The 19,173-nt window shown below is 45.1% G+C and overlaps 1 protein-coding gene across 1 annotated transcript in view; it reads right to left on the bottom strand.

The window, feature by feature from the left end:
* FGF2 (fibroblast growth factor 2) overlaps positions 1-15,821 on the bottom strand; it is a 20,222-nt gene extending 4,401 nt beyond the window's left edge. Inside the window, exon 1 of the mRNA XM_038136226.1 lies at positions 14,858-15,821. Coding sequence (XP_037992154.1) covers positions 14,858-15,491 — 634 coding nt within the window. The 5' untranslated portion in view covers positions 15,492-15,821. The remainder of the gene's footprint in view (positions 1-14,857) is intronic.
* Positions 15,822-19,173: the final 3,352 nt, after the last annotated feature.

Here is a 19,173-nt window from a genome sequence, read left to right on the forward strand (position 1 = left end):
AAAGGCAGAAGAAACTGTTACACAAAGCAGGAACATGTTTTGCATCAATTAAAAGAAATTAAAGATTTTATAGAAATGAAAACCTGTAAGGTCCTATCACACAGCTTTGAGCTACTACCTGCAGATTATGCGCACAACACTGTTATGAATGAGTGTCAAAATTCATATTTATTAGGGTAGAAGAATAGATTCAGAATAATATAGAGTAAGGTAGAAGGAGAGTTACGTTTAGACATGTTCTCAGGGAAATACACTAGAAAAGTCAGTGCAGCAAAGCACCAACGCCTACCACACCAATAGACTCTATTTACATGTAAAAACCCAACAGAGACAGTCAGTTTCACAATTGCAGCCCCACAGGGAATGATGTCATCAGCAGCACACCTGAATCCCCTGACTGAAGGGGGAAACTCACTACTTAGAATTTTAAAACAGTTCTGGGAAACTTCGGTTTGCAAAAGAGATTTCCAGTAAGAACTGAGTATCGGATGATAAGGATATCTCTCTCGGGATGTGATTGTGTACTGTTAAGATTAATCCTGTCTAGCACAATACCAAAAGTCGATGAATTATTCCCGAAGACATCGAGGACAGGACCACTTTCCATCAGATACCATTCTACTGGACCGGAGAAACCTTTGGAACTTGTTTGGTTATGAAAAGGACAATGGACTTCCTAGCCCGCGGCAAGAAAAATGGGATAAAAAGACCTACATGGAGAAAGCTGGTGTGCTCGCCGCACTCTGAAGCTGCCAGTGCTTGGAGTTGCTCAGGGCGTCACCCAGGGTCTACTCCCAGGCTAGACTCTGTCCGATCCGTGGCTTACCGAAATTTTGTCAATTTGCGCGAAATAAATTTTGTACTTTGTTTTTATATCACAATTTGGCTCTGGCAAATTATTGATAAAATTCAATTGGCAATCGCACTCACAACAACACCTTAACTGATTTCTGCAGCCATAAATCAAACCCAGTAGTTCGGATGAGCACATGAAAGCTTCCCCTTTTGCCTGCCTTTGCCTGTTGTATACAGCATCTCAGACGAGAGCTTCCTTCACCCACCTGCTTTGGTTCAGCAGGTACTTTATTCCGTTTGGAGATGCAGTTTTAAATAGCTTGAGCTTTTCAGCCATCAGAATAACTGCTTGAAGTGACTGTAAATTTTGGAGAAGGAGCGTCTCTTGATACTCAGAGAGAGGTTGTTGCTTATTTGGCTTTTTGTTGAAGGGAAAAAAAGACAGCACTGCAGAAACCAACCGAAACTCCAACACCAGGAATACAGGGAACATAAAACTGTTGGGATAATTGCTGCAAACCCTTTTTCAGGGTAAAAGTTACAAGTCAGACGCAATTTCATCTCAGAATCAAGTATCCAAAATACAGTGCTCCTAAGTTATGAGGCCAAAATCAGACTTGTGAACAGCTCCAAACACTTTGGTGGAACTCCTTAGCCTCTGGGGAAGAAAGAACGTGGAAAAGTGCTCTGGGCAGGGACTGTGGGAAATGGACTTTTGAGATGTGCCAAGCACACAGCTTTCACCACACACTTAACAAGAAACAGCTGTGGAACAGCTGAAAATTAATATTAATTACTACAGTACTGACTTATTATGCTTCATGACTTTCTCTGGACAAAAACACACATGAAATCCTACAGCATCACACCGGGCCAGAAGTTCAAATTCTGTAAAAATAAACTTCTGGTAAAGGTTTGTAAGCCCTGTAAAAATTTGTATAGCTTGTGAAAAGAAAAAAAAAAAAAAAAAAAAAACCCAAGGTATTCCTGTAGAGTTTGAAAAGAGCGACAATACTGAAAGCTCCAAAAGGAAAATCAGCTTCACTGGGTTTTCCTCTCCAACCCCAAAAACACGTGAACAAGCAGAGCCAGAACAGTACTGTGAGTTTTTCAGGTTTCAGTGTTATTTTGCAGCTTTAATAATGCAGTGAGTATTTGCCACAGGGTTACACTGAACTGGAGATGCCAAGATACAACACAGCCCTAGTGATCAAACATATTTTGACTACGTGATCATCAGCAGAAGTGACAATTTTAGGTTTAGCTCACTGCAACTAAATTGGTTGTAAGAGAAATGTATCACTTGACACTGATGATCTGCCTCTTTTGCAGCCTTTGGTCACCAACAGCAACAGTGCAGACTCTGTTCATCATTTCACATCTACTCCCAATACTTGTTTTCAGCATAACTGAACCTCAAGACCCCATCCATGGAAGTCAAATAATTAAGACATTTGTAGGCACCAAGGGCTAAAAAGGCCTGTTTTCCCAGATATCCTGGTCCCTCTAGCACAGCAGTGAGTTATTTCCCTGCTCCCATTCATACCCTGCAATCCACGAGGAACGCCAAGCACAAGGCTCTGTTCGATGCCTGCTGGTGTGAGAACACAGAGCTCATCCACTGAGTAAACATCCCCAGGACTGGGGCTAAGTCATCATTAAGTTATTAAATTAAACAATAAAACCAACTCAAAGGACCCAGGAAATTTACAGCTCCTATTAAAGACTTTCTTTTCTATCATAATAAGCTTAATAGAATCATTCTGCTGAGTCAGAAGGAATGAATTTCAGGACATACATTTGCACTTTCACACCAGCGAAGAAACTCTGAGTGATGTAGCTCGAGTGCACCTACAGTGCCTTCCAGTCATCTAAAAATGGATAGAGAGGGATAGTTTTTTCCCAACAATACAGAGGTCTGTTAGAGATTCATTTTTACTGATGTTCTGGCTGAAAAACACCACAAGCTATCAGTCCAACCCGAATTTCCACAGAAACCAGTACAATCTGTGGCACTAAAGGAAGCTGGAGCACACTGCAGCAGGCACAGAGATGTTCTTTTACAGGGTATGTGGCCACGACAGATGTACAAGCTGCAGGTTAAACTCAACAGTGTACTTCAGAGAGTTACAAATGGGCATTTATTTCACAACTTGGAGAGACTTTTCTAAGAACATGGAAGTTGAAAAGTGGTGTTCAACAGCATTGTGGTTGGCAAAGTTTCAGATTTCTGTTAAAAAATGGATCTTCCTCGTTTTCTTAGAGACATCAAAAAAAAAATTCCAAGGCAGTTTTGCACAGTCCAGTGGAGAAAATAATTTTAAGGACAAGTTGCTAGACAGGAAAGCTCTTAGCAAATGCAGAGAATAGAGAAAACATGAACATTTTCTGAAAGTAATTTTATTGCCCTGAGCACTAGAACTGGAAAATCACACGTACAATGCAAACTCTCAGGTCCGTTTACAGTTCTAATAAACCAAAGCTTTAGAGTGACCCAGACCCAGGAACTGCACAACTTAAACGGTCCCAGAAGGTTTCACTGCTATGCATCATAAACGGTTCGGCCAAAAATCTCCTTCAAAATCGGTTCATTTGAAAGACCTGAGCAAAACCTACGACTTAATACTTCAGGAAAACGGAGCTGCACATTCTGGAAGTTGCTCACTGCTGAGCTGGTACTACCTTTTGACTCCCAGTGGGAATCTGATGGCAAGCCCTTCGCCCGGGGCAATCCCTGTGAACAAAGCCACGTGCTGGTATTTCGCTCACAGCAGCTGCACTGGCTAAGATGCCCTAGGGCAGGAGAATGCCACAGGATTAGTAGGGAAAAGGGAAAATAAAGGTCACAGGGAGGAGAGAAAAGGACAGAAACACATTTGGTATAAAATGAAAGGCAAAAAGAGCAAAGACCCGTGAAGACAGGGCAGGGTAAGGGCAATACACGAGGGTGCTGTACTGGAGCATAAGGCAAACTCACACATCTGCAGGAGGTGGAATTTGAGGATGCGTTAGCCAAAGGGATTAATAAAACCCCCATTTTCCTACTCCTCCACAAGGAAATGGGAACGCTAACCACTATATCAGAGAAACCATGAAGTAAAAACCAACTATGACCGTCTGGCTTTGGATGCATTTACACAGCAAATAACGGTTTGATTACAGCTTCAGCTGTTTTGTCACTGTAACCATTCTAGCTAACACCCTACAGACAGGCTTCAGTGCACACTAGAGCTACAAGTACCATCCCCTGTGTCTGGATCACACAAAATTCAGGTCAGAAGGACTCTCTCTAGTCCAGCCTCCTGCTGAAGAGACTCCATCACTTCACAGTGAGAACCCCTCCTGCCACACTGCAGCTAAGGGAGCAGCTCACTGCCTGGGAAGCAGAGGACGAACAGGATACTATTTCAAGCCCTGTTTTCACTAACATACAGCTGCTTTGTTGGAACAGAAAGCAAAACACCTCTCACTCAGTTTACGAGAAGGGAGAGTTTCTGTATCCCCAAAAATCCCAGGCTGCACGTCTCTGGATCAATGACTAGTGTTACTACAGTCTGCTGTGGAAAAGCTCAGCCCCAGCCAGAGGCTCAGGGCCCATCTCCAACATATTTGCAGAGGCCCTGTAAGGAAAATCCTTCCACGAGGCCCCTGAGTGACAGTGTGGTGAAGCTGCTGCGCCAGCTCCCGTTGCCCATCCTCCTGCCCCTCCGTGCCCACAGGAAAGCACAAAGCAGCTATTGTGCAGTCTCACTGCAGAGGTGGGTCAGCTCCAGAGGGAAGAAGCATCACAAATCCAAGGAAATTCACAGAAAAAGGGGGGAAAAGTAAGACTCGACAACGTTTCACTAAATGCAAGACCCTACAGGCAAATTCCGCCTCGGCCATCCTCTGTGGCTGAAGTTGGCCATTCCTTCACGCTTGGGGGCAACATCTATTCCCAGCCAGGTGTCCAAGCAAAACACACGGAGTCAGATGTGCTTGCTCCACACCTAATACTGCAAACCCTCCCCAACCCAGGGGCTGGTTCGAAGCCACACATGCATTTACAAACACACATATATTAACACCCCCCTTTTTGCTTTTCCTTCCTGCTGGATCAGATCCAAACCCCAGCCTGGTGGATGCCTACTGTAACTTTCTCTATGAATTACAAATATCTTTGTGTCCCTCTGTCCCACATCAGTCTCTGACAGTTTCTGATATCTCTTTCTCCAAGGCACAATTAGCAATTTAACATCTTTTTGCTATTTGATAATCACTGACATACAAGGCATCCCCAAGTCTTCGAACAGTGAATAAGAGAACAACTCCTTGTTCGCTTTCATATGCTCGTGGTAAAAGTGAGTCCCTGCCAGAGTCACTGATGCACACTCTGCCTGAAACCTGGAACACATATGAGGAACCAAAAGGAGACACAGAGAGGAGAAATAACTAGGAAACCTTAGCAGGAGAGGTGGGCTGCTAATAAACCAAACCATCAGAATTGCAACAAAAACAATCAAGCCAATGCAGTGTCAGGACGAGAAACAGTGAGTCACACTCCCATACAAAGGCACATTTCTTTGCTTTAGCATGACAACATTCTAAGTGTATCTTTTTCCTTTTTGCCAGCCAGAGGCATAAAACCACTCGCAGACAGACCCAAGGTGTCCAAAATGTAAACATCTATAACAAAAATACACACTCGTGAAATGCAAACACTTCAGGAAGTTCCGATTACACTTAAGAGTAAACCAAGGCTTAAAGCAGAACAGTAACTTGTGTAACTGTTTAAGCATCCACCCGCTATTGTAATCAACCACATTAACATGGATATTCTCAGATTTTAAGAGTTTGCACCTTTTTAAGTAGTACAGATACTGAATACAATGGAAATTATTTCCCTATTCAGGTTCTCCACCTATTCTTATTTTTATCTTGACCTCAATTCCTGCAAGTACCCAGTTCTACCTACCATGCACCTATGACAGTGGGGATCCTCCCCATGGAACACTGATTACCAAACATGCAGCATTCTCTGCCGCTCCCTATGAATTTCATATAAAAGACAGTAAAGTCATCATGCAGAACAATAATTTCAGAATAGTGTGACATCCAACACTTCTGGCACCAGCGTGACACTGCTCCTTGCCTGTGTGCCCATGTATGAAACATGCACAGCCACACTTCTCCACTTCTCACAGCTTGCATAATCTGGTTGATCGAACCTAGCCAAGCCCTTTAAAAGTAAAAATATCATGCAAAAGCAAATCCAAAGTTTGTGACTTTTGCTTACAAAGCACAACTTGGGCATTTTGTGCTGCCGAGTAAACAGCGATTGCTTCGCATTACGAAAGGATTTTGTACGCCAGAAACTCCAAGTCACCGTCATGTAAAACCCTTCTAAATGCTTTCTGCCACACTGTTTGCTGACTCCTTGACGTTGCAGATGAACTGATGCATCTTTGGAAGTCAAGGGCAAAAGCAAACAGAAAAAATTCCTAATTTTACCAGAGAAGAACTTAATTCCTTACTGGGTAGAGGTAATAAAGCTTAGTCTCCAAATTACCCTTATTTTCACCCCATATTCTTGATTTAGAAAAATGTTTCAGGGTTTCCTTATCAAAAGAATAATGCATGCCTGTTCACATGTAGTTTTTTTAGGACTGTTCCCAAAGGGCTTTTCTTAGCAAGGGTAAGGTAGCCCCCGCCTTGTTTTCATCTGCTTTCACTTCGTTTAGTATTGACTGAAGTAAATCGCAGAATAACTACTTTTAGGTGTTGAACTTCAGACCAAAGCTGGTGCAACTGTTCAGCCAACACAGCCGTGTCCGAAGACACGTACAGAACTTGCAGAAATTCTGCTTTATGTTTACTGTGCATTCACTCATCTCCTTGTAACTATGACCTGTTTTTCACTTACAGCAAAACAAACACATAAAACCAGGGACAACCCAAGGCAAACACGGGAACAGCATTTCAGAAGACAGAGAAGGTAAAATGTGTAATTTTTACAAGGTATTTTGTAGTGTTCCTCCTCCAGGTACAACTCGCACAACTACTCAGTAGGACACCGCATTTCAGGCTGTGACTGATGTCAGAGCAGTAACACATGAGATGAAAGGCAAAGGCTGCCAGAGCAGTGATGAGACATTGCTGCCCCATAGGCTCAATAAGCCTCAGTGTCACAGCTGGAAGGGAAAAGCTGGATTTTAGGAATGCCAAGAAGAATAAGTAAATGGGATTTCAGAGAGTCTGGAGCACAGTGGTGAAAAAGGAACTCTGTCAGGCACCCAGGATCCAGAGAGATGGCACAGCAGACGAGGAGGAAGAAGGAACGGCCCCATACACAGGAGCTCCTGTGATTTGAGCTGCCTTTTACAGCTGATCGCTCTTAACCTGGCCATAAGGTTGAGACAGTCATTATGCTGGGTTTGTATTTCCCCCATCTCCAGTACCAATGAAACCAAACTGATCATTGAGACTTCAATAAATATTTTTGCAAAAAGTAAACAAATTTTTAAAAATTTATAGCCACACATGTGCACACACAGTATAGCACTGGTGCCAGCCCAGCTCCTTTATTGCAAGGAATACTGCAAATGCCACAATAAGCACGAAATCTTACTTCACTGTCCTATTACATCCCCTTCCATCAAGCTGTGTAACCACCCTGTGCTGACCTTTAAATAAAGCATGCACAGGGGAACAGCACGAGCTGCAGTGAAGGACAAGAGCTCTCAATCACTGCTGATCCAGCACAGTAATGAATCCCAGTCTTCACAAAAAAGCTCTAATTTGCTTTTGAATGCAGCCCTGCTTGAGCAAAGAATTTTATTTGTAAGAAATCAAATTCCTTACCTGAAAATAAAACACACAGGGTAACATATTTGGGTAACACTCCTCAATTTTTTTCTGAGTACATTTGAACCATACTAAGAAGGGATATGAGCACTTTCCTGACAACACAAGCGAGACCTTGTAATCTGCAGCTTGGAAGAACCTACTTGACTCCCTGCTGCTTCAGCCTGACCATTGCTAGTGCCCATATCCTGGTTTAGATCTATGTGATGGTTTCAGTGCCCACTCTGCTCCAGACATCTCCTGCAGCACAGCAGCTACAAGCACTGGCCATCAAAATGTCTCACACCACATCAAAGCAGCAGCCAGGCACTCCACTCCTAGTAGCATTTTCTCCTGATAAAATATCACAGTATTATAATACTGATCCAAAGCCTGATCACTGGAAAACACCTTACTACTACTGGTACTTGCTCTAGCACAGGTAAGTGCTCTGGAGGAGGCTACTGCTTGAAGCTGTAAAGCAAGCAGAAGGATGGGACTGAAATAAGTAACACCTGTCCCCATGAGCCAGTTCTGTGCACCTCTTGAGCTTGGAGGAATTCCTGCATTTCTAAGGACACGAGCACTGTACATTTTTTTCCTCCATCTTCCTGAATGAACAATTTTACTGTCAGCAAAACATCCCCAGTGAGTCTGTAAACATCTCTAAACCACAAAATGAATCCTTCCTATTTACATACGCCAACCAATGGCCAGGAGCACGTTCAGCTGTTCATCCCAACTGCTCCGTTACAGGTGGAGAAACCCAAGGAACTGAATCCTCATACTGTTTCCCAGGAACTGCTCAGCCCAAGAGGTCTGTGCAGCAGCATTCCCTAAGTGACTTTTCCACAGAGGCGACGGCCCCTACATGGCCATTGGCAGCTGCTTCTCCACGCTAACACGTGTTCCTGGTTTTGTATCCACTTCTGTTCCCACAAGTACCAGCAGGTCCCACGGAGTAACTGCACAGCCACTCCGCCACTTCCGCAGGAATGTCAGTCTCTCCACTGGTCTTCCCAGAGTTGTGGGACTGTATGAACTTTCCTTGTAATACAGTCCCAAAATTACTATTCTAACTGGAATTGTAACACAGGTAACTACTGCATAGACTCTGTTCATGCTTTTCAAGACATCCATCTGGGAAGATGTTGTATCCTGTCCTGCATTTTAACAGATGAGATGGTTCAGGACGTGGCATCACAGGACAGGCAGTGACAATCAGCTGCCACTGGATAGGGACACTCCATTCCACACTACCAGCACTACTACCACCTCCCTTGTACCAGCTCTGGCACTTATCTTGGCATCCCAGTGATGGATATGTGGTGAAAAATAAAGACTTCAAGATTTTTTTTCCCCAGTACCCAAAGAAAAGATACCAAAAAATTGATGCTAGTCTCCAGAGGTGCTGCAGACTTTCCCCAAGTGCAGATCCAGATGCTGTGATAACTGCACACTTGAGTATGTTAAGGACATCCTTTAGCACCAAAATAACCCCAAAGCTACACCCCCAGAGAATGTCTGGGGATATGGGGTAAGTCTGTATCAGGCATCGTGGGCCAGCCTGAGAGCAGAAAGGAAAGAACCAAGAAACAGACTACAAATATTTTCAAGCTGTATCACAGCTGACATGTCTCCTTGCTCTTACAAAACATAACCATGCAGGATTCCACAGCCAGGGCTACAAGGATTTTGTGACTTGCATATTCCAGGAATCCTAATGATTCTGGTTTTATGAGATCTGCTAAAACCCCCCCAGGAGGTAACAGACAAACTCCCGAGCTTTGGAGCACATGAGCAGAATTTCACCACACTGGCAATGCACATGGCCATGGAGTCTGGAGTCTACTTTGCCCTTTCCCAGTACCCTCAGTTTCCTTCTCCTTTGAATCACTCAGTCAATGTGGTTTCAAGCTCTGAAAGTCAAAGATGAGCGACAGGCTCAGCCAGGGTCACTCCAGCAGCAGTGCACCATGACAGCTCCTGCAGGACAACCTCCACCCAACAGCACAGACATCATCTCATTTTGTATTCTCGGCTGATCCTATCAAGCTCCAGTCAAAATCTGGCCCTACCCTGAACAAACAAAAAACTGCGTAAGATAATAACCCTAAAATGCCACCAGCACTCCAGAGAGTCGCCCTTTGAATATTTTTATTGACAAGTCTGGAGGCAGCAGAAGAGGCACAGGCAAACAGTTGACCCGCATATCGTTACCAAACATTACTGAAAATGACGAAGGCTGAGGGAGCTGCTTTATTTTGAAACACATAGTCTTAAACAGGTGCCAACAAAAGCAAAGGCTATTAATTCTCCATCAGGATTGAAACAGTATCTCATTACCAACTATAAGGCTTCAAAAATCATGCTATAAACATTTCAGATACCACCTGGTATAGATATTCAATTTACAGATGTCGTACACTTACGTATGTTCTTCAGCAGCAGCAGCTTGAGCATTCTCTGGGCTGCATTGGGTCTGGTTTGGTTTTATTAGATAATTGCACTAAACACCCTGTCACCGACAGTCAAAAGCACCATTAATTCCAGAGCTGTGAACCAGTTCAGCACAATCCATCACCTCTCAAGTATCCTGAAACAGATGGCCAGTGATCCCATGGCAGTGCTCCCAAAAAGTGCTAAAAATCATAATGATCAAATAATTATTTATTAGAACTGCCTACCTTATCTGTAATCCAGGGGAGCTGGGGAAAGCTTACAGAGATAAAGTGTCACTGAAAAGACTATGATTTAAAATTCAGGTTGAGTTACTAAAATAATTCACTTTCTGTAAAATGCTTTTAAATATGACCCCACTACAGATAAACTTTTTCTTAGAATCAGCTGCACAAATTTCAAGCATTTATGAAACAAATGAAAATCAGCAGCCACCTGATCTCACATATTATCTGTATTTGTCTTTTCCAGCTCTGGGAGTGCAGCAGCTAACAGGAGTTGGATTATCATTTTCCTGCAAACCAGACTCTGTAAGTGCCTCAAAGTGCTCCGGGTTTCCTATGAGACAATCTAAGGGCTAAATCCTGGCCTCTAGTGTACCTGTGGGTGGTGGTGCCCTTAGAACGTTCCCCACTTCCAAACTGGGCAGAAACAGCTGGGAGGGACAGGACAGTTCACTGCCCACTGGAGACATCTCGTGTTGCCTTGGTTCACCTTTGGAGTGTACCTGCTGCTGGATCAGAGAGCTCCGGGGTGGGCAAGACTCACTAAGAACTGGGACAGAGGAGTAGCAGACACAGTGAGAGATGAGAGAGCATCCTCCCCTGAGCAGGCACATGCAGGAACACGATGGTATTTCTATGATAAAAAAAGCAAAGGAAGCATATTCCCAACTTTTTCACATAGGGGATCTCTGCTACCTCATCCCCTAAAGGCAGCTACATCCAAGAGCCAGGAGGAATTTCCATGCTATGCCACAAAGTACTTGGCAAGGCAGTTAAGATCTCTGCAACAGATCAAAAGTTATGCAAAAAGAGTCTGTTTCCAGAAGGATTTAGGTAGAAGTAAGGTATTAGAACATTTAGGGGCAGGGTTTTTTTTAAACAAGTCACCTCTCACTTAGTGCTAAGACTTGGAAAAGATCTTGCCCTGTCAACAGCTCTGGCCATGTCTGTGGGACACCAGAATGGGAAAGAACATAATCCAAGTCCCAAACAACTTACCTATGAAAGCTAAACAGCAGGTCCTGAACCTTCATATGGAAACACTTCCTGACATTTGCTCAGCTTGAGGATCGCCATGAGTTTTCTCCCATTGCATGATCAGTGATCAGATTTCCATGGTCTTCACTGAGCTGCTCTAAAAGTCAGTCTATACTTCAACAGAGTCTTTCCAAAACATTTAGAGCATAACCATTTAAATGTTGTGAGCGAGACAAGTCAAAATCTTAACAACTATTTATGAAGGGAACCTTCTTAAGAAATTTTCCTGGACCAGTATTACCCTGTTTTACATTTTCTTCAGATATTTGTGGAAGAGGAGAGGGGTACTAAGCAGGAAGAAGGTGTTTCATGCATCTGCAGGGTTGACTGAGCTCACACAGCTGAATCCTTTCCAACTGAGAGGCTGGAGCCCTGTCACCTCATTAAGGAATGGACAAGAATGGCTCAGGATGCCTTGGATACTGTCTTGGATTATGCTCATCATGAAACAAAGCTGCTGAAGAAATTATGGAAATACATAAATGCCAACCATTCCTCATTTAGGGAAACTCTGAAAGGAACCAGCTGTGCTACTAGACACGTTCTAAATGTACGGATAAGTATTCCCTTTCCATTCTCCAGGTTTTTCCCCCTCACCAGCACTGTAGCCTCTTTGAGGGAAACACCTCTGGAGAGTTTCTAAGAGCCTTTCCAAAAACACTGCGTCCTTTGTACAATTTCCAGGGCATAAATCAACAGTTGTTGATCAACAACAACAAACCAGCCATGTTTTTTGTTTTGCTTTAGACAACAAAATGCTCCAAAAGCGCCTTCTGTTTCTTGTTTGTCTGAAAGTACCTCTTCAAGGGAAAACACTCCGGAGTCCCCAGAGTGTGTCCAAAGGGGCACTTCACTGGAGTCACGGAAGCACACGCGTCAGATGTGGCAATAATGGCCATGGAAGACGCCCTGTCCTGGGTTTCAGCTGTGTGAATCATAAGATCCCAATCCTCCAGCACGCAGGACATCAATTTCCATTCTTAATTTCATTAACGACACAATTATGCATAAATGAAGGTGAGTGGGGTGAGTGTAAAACCATGCCATGGTTTTTTCTGCTCTAAAGCAGATGTGTATTTCAAATAGAGGCAGGAGGAGGGGAGCTAAAAAGGACATGGATCATGGAAACTGTTTATAGTGTTAAAACTTTGGTCTGAAACATAAGGAGACAGTAACTTGCCTTCTAAAATAAGAACTTCCTTTAAAAGTAAGAAGGATGATGTGCTACTGAAATGTTATTTTGTATAATTAATTCCTAAGAATAGCAGCAGCCGCAGCAGCCGCAAGCATCTCTACTAAGTGGCCTTTAATTATTTCAAAACCAAATTGTGCAGACATTGTATTTCTTTTCTCAAAACCACCTTTAAAAACCTTCTGCTTAACTAAGAAAATCACCCTGAACTACTCGAGGTGTGTATTTTCATTGCTAATTTCTTTTTTAAAGTCCTCTCACATTGTCCAAGATTTACTGCCCTCTGCCATGCCAGGAATACCACGAGATTTCACAGGGACTTCCACAGAGCAGCACTCACCAGGTCAGAGTTGAGCAGAGTCGTGTGGAATGACGTATTTACAGCAAGGATGCTAAGGATGTGAACCACGCAATGCCCCAGCAATGAGCCACGCTGATGCTTTGAGCACTGATTATTCTCTGCTTCTCAGAACTAGGGTTCTTCCAGGAAGAAAAAAAAAAAAAAAAAAGGAAGGAAGAAAAAGCAAGAAGCCAAGAGCTGTCTGATAATGAAAAAAGGAGAGAGTTCACTACTAGGAAAGCACGAGGTGTCCGTTGAAAGTTTTGGTATTGATAAGGCTCTACAGGAAGAGAAAACACACATTCAATGGAGTCAGGAATGAAAAACTAGTATTAGTTTTCCTGAGAGAATAATAAAAAGAGGCAGGAGGGAAGAAATTTTTATGGGAGAGCTCTATGATGAAAAAGGCAGCAGTGATAAGCACTACCTCCACTCAGAGCAGCCTGGCCCAGCCAGGTGAGCGCACAACAACACACACCGCTACCTGCACCTCTCAAAAGCAAAGATAGGGAATGAGGCAAGAACCCAACAGCCATGGCAATGTCTTGGACTCAGCTTCAGCCTTGTACACCCTACACATCACCTCCCTTTGCAGCACATTTCCATAGCTACTTCTGATGAACTAATGAGATTTATTTATTTTAAAGATTCCTGTTACAAGATTTCTTTGGAATTACTGGGTAAAACTACATGTTTTGCAAAAGGTGAGTGTCCAAAGTGGAAAGTAATATTAAGAATCTTTGGCCTGTCTCCTCACTTCCTTTTCCTCCTAGTCCCTGAGTTTAGCTGCATCTCTGCATCCATCACTCAGAGCACAGGTGCAAAGCAGATAAAGAATTGCCAGTAAAGCATTTCACCTGCTCCTCATGCCAAGTGCCTGCAGGCAGGCCCTGCACACCAAGCACAGTAACAAATTCCCTCCAACCAGGAATCGCGCTGGGACGATCTGACCCGGCAAGTCCCTGTACCTGCGCTGAAGGAAACGCCTCGCAGGCATATCAAAAACTCACCACTACATCCACAAAACTTCCATGCTGAATACTTCCAAAATATTCTGAGCTCTGCAAAAGGAGAGCTTTTTGTTTGTGGGACAAAAAGCAGCCTGTGTTGTTAATAGCAACCTGCCACACGCTCCCTGAAAGCCTGTGGTCATCCAGTCCATGGGCTGTGTTCCCAGCCCAGAAGCCTTTCCCTCCCTTCAAAAGATCGGGTATTGGAGAGACAACCTGCTGCTGCTGCTGATATCCATACATTTTATCTGTATCTAAAGCATCATTATTTAAGTTAAAAAACAACAAAACAAACAAACAAACAAAAAAGGAAAAAAAAAACACAAAAAAAACCCCAAAAACCCAAAAAAAAACCACCAATGCAGCATGTAACAATTTAAGCCAAAAAGGTGTTCTGACTGCAGTTTGTAATAAACCCTACTTCCTTGGCCAGATTTACCCCTCTGGTCCCAAAAGTACCTGTGTGCCAAAAGTGCTCCCACTCATGAGCAGCTACCCGCACCGGGAAAAAGAACAGCCTCCTCTCTACCTTAATGCATTCAACGCATTCACCGCCGCCGTGTAGAGCCGCCAAGTGCCATCAGACCCGTGTAAGGGCCACGCAGACAAACTGGAGACCCCCTCAAGCCCGTAACAAAACCTCTGTGCACCTGACAAGCTCTGCACCCAGCAGGTTGAGCGCGGAGCCGGCAGCGAGGCTTTGCCCCGGGACATCCCGCGGGTGCCGGTGCGGGACCACCGGCTACGGGATGTGGGTAACGAATTAACTCGGTATGAATTAACTGTGTCTGCACACCCGCGGTTATTCGCGCAGGAACATTCGGCACATGGACGGGCGCTTTACAAGCACGGCTGGCTGCCGAAGCTTCGTCAGGGCGGGACGGCCGAGGCGCGGCCCCTCTCGCAGCCCCGCTGCCCGGGCGAGGAGTCGCCCGCCCGCCCCGGTGCCGCCCGCGGTGGTCCCGGGACAACTCACTGTGCGGGTCGCTCTTCTCGCGGACGCCGTCCACCTTCCCGTCGGGGTTGATGCGCAGGAAGAAGCCGCCGTTCTTGCAGTACAGGCGCTTGGGGTCCTTGAAGTGCCCGGGGGGAAAGGCGCCGCTGCCGCCGTCGTCGGGCAGCGTGGCGATGCCCCCCGCCGCCGCCATGCGCCGGGCCCCGGCGGCACCGCGCCGCGCCGGGCCCCCGCCGCCCCCCGCCGCCAGCGCCGGGCGGCCTCGGCCCCTGCCCCGGCCGTCCAGCCTCGCCTCGCCTCGCAAGCCCCGAGCCCCGCCGAGCTCCCGACGCGTCCCGTCCCGGCCGGTCCGCGGCAGCTGCGCAACGGTGCTGCCGGTTCGGGAGAGCGGGAAGCAAGACAGGCGGCAGAGCCCAGCACGCCGGGGATGGGCTCCCCGCCGGCACCGGGCTGCCCCCGCCGCGCCCCGCCCCCGACCGCCCCCGCGCCGCGCCGGGGGCCGCTCCCTGCGCCGGCACAGCCGCGCCGGCCATCTCGGGGGACCGGGCAGGGGCGGCAGCGGGTCCCCGCGCCGAGGAACCCCGATCTGGAGCGCGGGGCTCTGTCCGGCTGAGCATCGCTGCCGGCAGCGCTGGAAACGGGATGCAGCGAACATCGGTCGGACATCTTTTCCTCTGGCCTTACAAAAAAAGTAACCGGAGAGTTATTTTAGATCAGAAGAAGTTGCGTGGCCTCTGCACAACACTAAATTGTTTAAATCACAATATGATGACACACATGTTTAAAATAAATCCGTGGTAACCGTTTTGTTCCATTGCATTCACCAGAAATCAGTTCTCCTCTCATCCAACAGGAGCAAAGTGATAGCAAGAGGCAACAGGTGAAAATTCTGGTACAGGCCTTCCCCCTCTAATAAAACAAATGTACGAGTTTATGAAGTATAGTGACCCATCAAATGCACTTCATGCTTGAGGCTGACAACAAAACAGGATGAAAAGGTTTGTTTCCTGAAACATGCTTTGCGCCCCTTATCTCCTGTGTAACAGCAGGCTGGCTGCTCATGCCTGGAGCTTGGGAAGCTGTCTGGCTTCAAAGGCAGCACAAGCAGCCCTGGACAGTCCCAAGTGGGACTGCAAACACTAGGCTTTTCACAGAGCCAACATGCAGCAACCCACAGGAACAAACCAACGCCAAGGCAGACACGGCATCCAGCTCACGCAGTTTGCAGATTTCACTTTGCTAGCAAGTGCGTCAAGGATATTTTGTTGCTGCTTAACTTCCCAGCTCTGACCTCTGGCAAGCCATAAATTTTAGTTCTTTACCAGAATCAGAGACAATTACGCTGCTTCCCACACCCTCATGATGAAGGGAGCAGGCAGAGCACGGCCCAGCCCAGGCACAGGTTCACCCCGTGTCAGCTGCTCCCGCTCCGTGCCACAGGCACAGCCCAGGCACAGGCATCTGCTGCCAAATGGGCATTGCAGCCCTGCTGCTCTGGGAGCATCCCCCCTTCCCTAGGTTCCCCAGCCACTCATCCACTTCAAACACTCTCTGCTACTTCTCATGGAAATCCCACACTATCAGTGTACCTGAGAGCTCTGGACAGTCACAGCCAACAGTGAAGACCCTTCTTGTTTCCTCTTGCTCCTCCCCTGCAACAGAAGCTCCATTTGGGGCATTTTGTCTGCTTGCACTATGGAGCCTTCTGAAGTCCCTGTGTCTTTCTTGGAAGGCAGATGAAGAGAAGATGAAGCTGAATTCCAGTAGATGAAGGGAAGGGGTGAAAATGCCATTTAAAAAACTTTAATAAGTTCTTTAAAAAACAAAAAAGCAATCTCGAAATGCTTAAAACCAAAAAACTTTCCTAAAGTCTAAACATCCATGGTTCCGCTCAGCCACTCCTGGAACTTTACATTCCCTGTACACACAGGCAGCCCTCGCAGCTCTCAGCTGGATGCCCTGTCACAGAGCTGCAGAGTAGACACCGTGCTTTACAGGACAGGGTCCTGGCATTTCTCAGTTTCTGGAGCTGTGATCTCCATGAGGGGGCAAAACCCAGAGGTGGCAGGGTGGGTATGGCAACCAGCTTAAATTCCTTATCAAATGATCCTTTTGAAAATGAGTAAAATCCAGTGCACAAATAAAATTTTGAGGCTTGAGAACTCTTTAGAAGCTTGTCACTGGGAATTGTGTTCGTGGGGCCTACAACTAAAAGATAACAGAGCTAAAATGAAAGTCCTATTCCCTAAGCAATCTACACTCACCTCAAGATCTGCCAACCTTCTGTATTTTTTAATATATTTTCCTTCCTCTTCTTCAAATGGAAAACATGCCTCCTTTTTTTCCCTCCACTCTACTTTCTTCTGCAGTCCAGCCTCTTAATATGGTCATTAATAATGCTCTTAAACATTGACTAAAGTGATTCTGGCAGTAGCATTTTCCTTTCTTGTGGTCTCTTCCACCACCCTTCCTCAACTCAGATCTTCCACACAATCACACCCATACGGCTGCTTCCCCTCCACCCAGACCATCAATTATCCAACCCCTTCACAAGCCTTCTCTTGGCCTGTGCAAGACACTCCATGTTACAATGCCTTAGAACCTACCTTCCTGCTACTTCAAAAGTACCTCCTAGAGACCTCTTCTCTAACCTGTTCCATTTATCTGAACTGCTGCCATTGTCTGTTTGTCCTGCACTGTTTTGGAACCAGCTACAATTTTTAATGAAATCAGAGAACATCTCAAGCTGGAAGGGACCCATAAGAATCATCTGAGTCCAATTCCCTGTTCCTCACAGGAATGCCTCACCTCTTACAGAGAAAAAGCTGTTTTATTCAGTGCTGCTCTCACACACAGAGGTCATACTAAATGCAAGGCACTCATCTGCACATCCAATCATCTCATTTATTCAATAATTCTTAAATTCAATATAATTCTTAAATTTCTAGAAATTCCCAGTAAGAACATCTGGGAAAAAACTCCAGAGTAAACACAATTCAAACCTAAATTATATTGTTAGTGTGGTAACAGAAAAATCCAAGAGTGATTTTTGAGATATTTTAAATTAAGAGTAAGAAACTCTATCAGGTTCATCCATCGGTTTTTGGTTTTTAATCCAAGGGGCAACCACTTTCCTGGCTTTCCAGCAGTTACTACTACAAATCCTGCCATGTGATGAGCCCAGGAAATGTCAATACCCTCTCACAGAAGCTGCTTTTCAAGGGGTTTCAGCCATATGTCCTTGATAGTTTATCAGGATGACATCTCCAGTTTGCTCACACTGGAATAAGGAAAACAGTGTTTGAAAAGCACTTACTATAGAATTAAAATCAAACAAACAAAAAGCCCCTTCATTTTGAAAAGCAATTAGAACTACAGGAAAGCAAAGACACCCAGGAATACTCAAGCTCATCCATCTTCCCACCATGAGGACACCTCAGCGGGTGGTTTGTGTCACTGTGGCGGCAGGGAACGCTTCCAGCTGTTGGAAATGGAACATCAGCCCAGGCCTCCACTCCACCACAGAGCTTCTCCACTCCCTGGGGCTCTTGGCTTCCCAGTCCCTCTCTTTGGTGCATATCCAAGAAGCAATTAGCCAAAAAGAGATGGATAAGCTGTTCCCTTCTGAAGCTGTTCCTGTGTTGTCTGGTGCTCAGCTAACAGTGGAAAAAATCATCCATCTCCTTTCTCCAGCACCAAACATTGACACCAAAAGTCTCCCACAAATTCTCATACTCACTTGTCACAGGAAATGTAAAAAACTTGAAGTACATTAACTGCTTGAGTTTAAACTTGGGAGGCAGATTCCTGCCTTGTACGATGGAAACAAACAGCCACAAATATGGCTATAACTGAATTTCCCTTGTAAAGATTAGTTACTATAGAAAGCAGCTTCAGTTTTTGCCCACCTGCTTTTGTAGGTGCAGTTTTGAGGCAAAGTTACTCTGCTTGAAGTATATATGGATATTAAGTGCCTGGGAAGGTCTACTTGCATGGTCACTCTTTTAAAAACACCTGTAACAGAAGTTCAGCTTTTCATTTACCTTTCTGAAGACTTTAAGACCCTTCATCATCAATATTTATTGTAAACCAAAGCTTATTTCTTCCCTCCTCATTTTTTTTCTTTTTCTGGTGCAAATAGTAGAAAGACATTACATCAACAATAGAAAAAAAAATCCTCCTCCCTATTACAAACCTCTTACAGTCTCCAATCCAGTTCAAAGGAGTACTTTATTCCTCTAATACACCAGTGGACACTTGTTTATGTCTTTCTAAATAAAATTTTCTCAATATTTGCTTAATCTGAGAATGCCACAGATGGCCAAAACTTTCTTTTG

This window comes from Motacilla alba, chromosome 4 (genome assembly GCF_015832195.1).
Source record: "Motacilla alba alba isolate MOTALB_02 chromosome 4, Motacilla_alba_V1.0_pri, whole genome shotgun sequence".
Taxonomy (NCBI): Eukaryota; Metazoa; Chordata; class Aves; order Passeriformes; family Motacillidae; genus Motacilla; species Motacilla alba.